General features: G+C 42.6%; 1 protein-coding gene across 2 annotated transcripts in view; it reads left to right on the top strand.

Moving 5' to 3' along the window:
• The first annotated feature begins 849 nt into the window (after positions 1–849).
• ERI1 (exoribonuclease 1) overlaps positions 850–5,864 on the top strand; it is a 25,814-nt gene continuing 20,799 nt past the window's right edge. Inside the window, exons 1-2 of one of the 2 annotated variants that reach the window (XM_035004113.1) lie at positions 850–1,290; positions 4,177–4,355. In XM_035004113.1, coding sequence (XP_034860004.1) covers positions 1,183–1,290; positions 4,177–4,355 — 287 coding nt within the window. In that variant the 5' untranslated portion in view covers positions 850–1,182. The remainder of the gene's footprint in view (positions 1,291–4,176; positions 4,356–5,864) is intronic. The other variant, XM_035004111.1, reaches the window with a different exon arrangement.

Here is a 5,864-nt window from a genome sequence, read left to right as displayed (position 1 = left end):
TTGTAGTCTCTTGTTCTGGTAGGCAGTCAGGTGAGTTACTGACCAGTGCGATCCTTTGGGGACTTTAAGGTCTTGAAGGGTCTACAACAGCTTTTACTCTAGACTCCAGAGTCTAAGGCTAGTTTACCTCACAACTAAGGCATGACACTTCTGGGGTCTCTATAGCATATTCCGCATATTCCACAGTTTCTCCACCCTGGCTGTGGGGAACTCGAACGAGTCCTAGTCCTGTGTGAGCTTTGAGAATTGCTTGGCTCACTGCTCCTCATAATTGCTCCTTCTGGGCCTTGTGGAATTTCACGTGACCTGTCCACGGATTTTCATTCAGCTAAAGATTCAAGGGTATTCCTACGTAGATCCTGAAGCTCTTTCTCCATGAACTCCAACTCATAAATTCCGACCAGCTTGGCCTCCCCAAATTCCCTAAACTCCACGCCATGTCTTTTCAACTCAGTAAGACCTCTGTCTTCCTAGTGAAACTCTAGGTCTCTTTCGGAGTTCCCCTTCCCTGCACCTCAAACTGGAAAGTGACTTTGGGCAGAAAGCCATGTAAGGCTCATCTTGTTTGCTTGTTCTCTTTCAGGCCCAACAGTCCAGAACTGCCTGTAGCCCAATGTCTGAAAACAGCTGTCTTCACGTATTTTGCTTAGTTTTTAGTAAGTCCAGTCCCATTTTCTTTCCTCCAGAAGCAGACGTTAAACTCCTCATGGAAAATGCAGACTGTTTTACAGATGTTATTCGTCACGGTTGAAGTTCACCTCTCTCCACGGTACGCCTCGTTTCTCTCCTTAGAAAATATGGTGATGAGATCGTGTGCTCTGGTGGTATCTTCCAGGGACGGGGCCAGACTCGTGCGTAAGGGCAACAGGACGCTCGCGCGCTCACCGCGCGGAGACGCCAACACCCATCTTCTCCCGCGCGCGCCTTCCTCACCTCCGTCCTCCCTCCGGGGTCGCCAGACGCGATAGCGTTCCGCCCGCGCCCGCTCACTGCGCCTGCGCGGCGTGTGGACGCCACACGCTCCCGGAAGTGGGAGGTGTCCGCTCGAGTTTGTGTGGCCGCCGCCGCGGGAACGCGAGCCCGGTAATTTTTCAACGGAGAAAGGCGAGCCTTTCGGTCTTGGCCGAGTGAGAGTGAGCGAGGGTCGGGCTCCAGCAACTGTCTTCTTACGTGACAGCCGGCATGGAGCACGAGCGGAGCGAACAGCCTGGCAGCGAGGCCGTGGCTGCCGCGCGGCTGGAGTCTCCCGGGTCGGAGTGTGGGGAGGAGCCGCAGCATCCGAATCCCGAGGTGAGTCCGCCCGCGCCCGGCCGTCGGTGCCCAGCCCTTCCAGACCTGTCTCTTAGGGTGTTCCGCACAAACCTCAGCCTGCGTGCCCCTCGACCCCAGCCCCGGCCGCTTCCCCTGTCCCCAGCTCCGGTGCCTTGGTTGTCACGCAGCCCCCTCTCGCCCTAATTACCCTCTGGATGTGAGGAAATAGTCAAGAAGAGAAGTGTGTGAACTGTGGTTTTACAAGTTCTGGTGGGAATTCTGCTCCAAATATTCTGTGCACACTGTTGCTCTAGTCATTCTGTCTAGCCCTTATAGGTGATTGGTAGGTTATGTTTTAAAAAGCGCACCATTATGCTCTAGGTATGTCATTTCTTAAGACCCGAAGCCCATTACCTCCCAGCCTTAACAGAAGGTGGTTGTGCCTGTTAGTTGGAGCTTTTTGCCCATTTGCTACTATTTCATACAGACCTATCGTATGACTTATTTTCCGTAATGATTTTGACACCTATTGGTAGATCCGAGTCACAGAGCAAAATTGTGAAGACGGTCTTAAAACTTATTTATTCATTTTATTTGGCAGATACAAATTATTGTTGCCTAGCGCTGCAGATTGTAAAAATTGATCATTTCATTTCAGTAACGTATTCTGAGCACTTCATAGAATGGGTACCTTGCTCTTGTTCTTGCATCTACAGTTAGGGCTCCACATAGCAGCTAGAATAATCTTAATAACATAAACCTGACTGGGTTTCTCCCCTTCCTAGTCTTCAGTTTGCCGTCCTGCAGGACCTGGCTCCTGCCTCCATTGCTGAATTCACCTTACACTATTCTTCGCTTTTGCTCTCAGAGCCCCTGGCTTCATTATTTTTTATGGTGGATGGTTTTTCTTTTTAAGGCATTATAAATTGAAAGTATTATTGAAAGGTAGTTATTTCCTTAGCTTTAGTCAAAGATCAGCGTAATAAACTTTTTAAAACATTTGTCAGCAAGGATCTTTAATACAGTTACTCTTCAGTTTATTATGGACAGTTCACATATTGGGATTGCTGATCTCTTCCTCTGAGGAGATAGGAGTAATTCTTGAGTACTCTAGCACAATACCTAGCATTGCATTTCTAGTAAATGTGTGTTGTATTAAATTGAGCTTTGAATGAGAAACAGTTGCTGAACCATTAGGATTAGTGTAAAGTCAGGGACTTTGGCCTGTCCATGGTTATTCCTTCTTCATCTGTCATTAAAGTTCACATGGGGACAGTGTGGTAAATTATGACTTAAGTTAACAAATTTTAATGTGGATTGATGGTAAGTTCCAAAGTCTTTTTGAAAATTCTGGAATGGGGCGCCTGGGTGGCTCAGTCGTTAAGCGCCTGCACTTCGGCTCAGGTCGTGATTGCAGGGTCCTGGGATTGGGCCCTGCATCAGGCTCCCTGCTGGGCGGGAAACCTGCTTCTCCCTCTCCCACTCCCCAGGCTTGTATTCCCTCTCTCGCTGTGTCTCTCTCTCTGTCAAATAAATAAATAAATAAATAAATAAATAAATCTTAAAAAGAAAAGAAAATTCTGGAACATACCTAATGTTTGTGACATTGCATTTGGAAAATAATTAACTTATAAATGGAACTCTGATATTTAGCATATTAATAATTTTGGACTACCTGTGGACTGATTACAGTTGAGTCATGTTTTTTCTCAACATAGATTTTAAGGAAAGAATAAAGATTTATAATACAGTAACTGTAGTTCTTCTGAATAATTGTTACAAATGTGAGTTTTAGAAATTGTGTGTTTTAAAACTGAATACATTTCCTTTGCTTTGGGTTCTAGGAAGTTTTGAACTAGATTTCTATCTAGTCCATTTTGTTTTTATATTGGGCAGTTTCTGTTAACTTAGTGAAATGAAGTCAGGTTAAAAAATTCTCAGGGAACACCTATGTGGCTCAGTCGGTCAAGTGTCCGACTCTTGATTTTGGCTCAGGTCGTGATCTCATGGTCATGGGATCAAGCCCCAAGTCAGGCTCTGTGCTCTGCGGGGACTTTGCCTGAGATTCTCTCTCTTTCTACCCCTACCCTTCTCACACATGCTTGCGATTTCTCTCTCTCTCTCAAATAAATAAAATCTTAAAAAAAAAAATTCTCAGGAAGTCACTGACTTTTACATGCATAATGTTGTAAAAGGTCATTTAAAAATGAGTTTGTAAATTTCAGAATGTCATTTGTGAAAACGTTGGTTCTATAGTCTATGATGGTAATAAAGATCCCATTAATTGCCACAGTGGGGTATGGTGTTGGGAGCGGATACACATAATCTCATTTAATCCTTAAAATAACCTGTTTATTTAAAAAAACTTTTTTTAAGATTTTATTTATTATAGAGAAAGAGAGCTTGAGTGGGCAGGGGTGGGGCAGAGTGAGAGGGACAAGCAGACTCCCCACTGAGCAGGGAGCAGGACACAGGGCTGCATCCCAGGACCCTGAGATCATGACCTGAACTGAAGCCAGATGCTTAGCCAACTGAGCCACGCAGGCACCCCTATAATAACCTTGTTTAAATACTATTTACCATTACCAAATACTAAATGCCACTTGGAACAGTTATTATTCTTTATTTTATAGATAAGGAAACTGAAGATCAGAGGCATTAATAAGTAACTATCCAAGGTCATGCTGCTAGTAAATGGTCAGCAGGGGCTCTGTTTTGAAGTGCTCCCAACACCAGTACAATTTTTACTTAGCTTCATTTCCTTTAAGAAATTTCATGACTCAGAACAGCAGGGTAAATTATATTGGAAACACGTCTTTCTTCTTTCTATGTACTTTTCACTGAACATGTAGCATGAGTAGGCCTCAGGAGTTTGAATCTTTAAGATGTTTGTATTAATTATAAGCTATATCTTTTTTTTGGTAGAAAAAGCAACGATGTAGATTCGATGGCCAAGAAACAAAAGGATCTAAGTTCATTACCTCCAGTGCAAGTGATTTCAGTGACCCAGTTTACAAAGAGATTGCTATTACAAACGGATGCATTAATAGAATGAGTAAGGAAGAACTCAGAGCTAAACTTTCAGAATTCAAGCTTGAAACCAGGTAAATAAAAATAACTTTTTAAAAATTTAAAAGTAGTACACGTTCATCCCAGAAAGTCTTGAAAACACTGAAAAATTAACAGTCGTCTGTAATCCTACCATATACTCAGATAAAAGCTATAATTTACATTCTTAAAGTGAATATGTGCAACTCTGATTATTTCTGAGAGTCTCTTAGATGATAAACTAAGATTGCTGAGTTGAAGTCTGAATGTTTTGACAATCTACCAACAATGTATAGGAGCAGCTATCTTATACTAAATATGTTTTAAATTTTTTTGGTTGATCATTTAGTTGATGCTTAATTATATCTTATTAATGAGATTGGAGATATATATTATTCTGTCTGTGTTATTTTTATAAAGAGGGTTTCTTTGAAACCAGGTAATTTAAAAAAATCACCTACCAGGAAATATTTTTTTCTCTTTTAGTTTCTAAAGGTATGCAGAATGATAGTATGTGTTATGTTTAACTGTATATTGAATGAGAAAACAATGCAGCTTAGGCAACTCTGTGTGTGTGTGTGTCTGTCTTCAATGAGATGTATACATACTCAGTTTTTAGTAATTTTTTGCAAAACAAATCACTTTATTTCGACTTGGGGCATGGGGTAAGAATGACCTTTCAATCCAGAAAAGCATGCATATTTTTTTTTCCCAAAGATTTTATTTATTTATTTGAGAGAGAGAATGAGAGAGAGAGAGAGCATGAGACGGGGGAGGGTCAGAGGGAGAAGCAGAACCCCCCGCTGAGCAGGGAGCCCGATGCGGGACTCGATCCCAGGACTCCAGGATCATGACCTGAGCCGAAGGCAGTGGCTTAACCAACTGAGCCACCCAGGCGCCCCAAGCATGCATATTTTTGATAGACAGTTCAATTGCCAGGCATTAAGAAAAAAATTGACAATAATGCAATAATTGACAATAGATGAAAACTGTTATTGTTTCTGGGTCCCCCTGTATCCTTTTTCTCTTTAGGCAAAATTCCTCCTCTTTGCTTTAAAATAGAGTTTCACTGCTTTCAAAAGAGCACACATGTACTTTTATCCCTTTTAGATTGTCTGCATGATAACTTGTGACAAAAAATTTTACCTCATTTCCTCCTGACTCTATTTTTTTTTTTTTAAAGATTTTATTTATTTTTTTGACAGAGACACAGTGAGAGAGGGAACACAAGCAGGGGGAGTGGGAGAGAGAGAGAAGCAGGCTTCCTGCTGAGCAGGGAGCCCAATGTGGGACTCGATCCCAGGACCCTGGGATCATGACCTGAGCCCAAGGCAGACGCTTAACCGACTGAGCCACTCAGGCGCCCCCTCCTGACTCTATTATGAAGATACAACCTGTGAAGATTTTCTTTCTTTCTTTTTTTTTTTTTAAAGATTTTATTTTATTTATTTCACAGAGAGAGATAGCAAGAGCAGGAACACAAGCAGGGGGAGTGGGAGAGGGAGAAGCAGGCATACTGCTGAGCAGAGAGCCCAATGCAGGGCTCGATCCCAGGACCCTGGGAT

This window comes from Mirounga leonina, unplaced genomic scaffold (assembly GCF_011800145.1).
Source record: "Mirounga leonina isolate KUSES-001 unplaced genomic scaffold, KU_Mleo_1.0 Mir_128, whole genome shotgun sequence".
NCBI lineage: Eukaryota > Metazoa > Chordata > Mammalia > Carnivora > Phocidae > Mirounga > Mirounga leonina.
The sequence above is the reverse complement of the archived record's forward strand: the minus strand, read 5'-3'. Positions and strand labels throughout refer to the sequence as shown.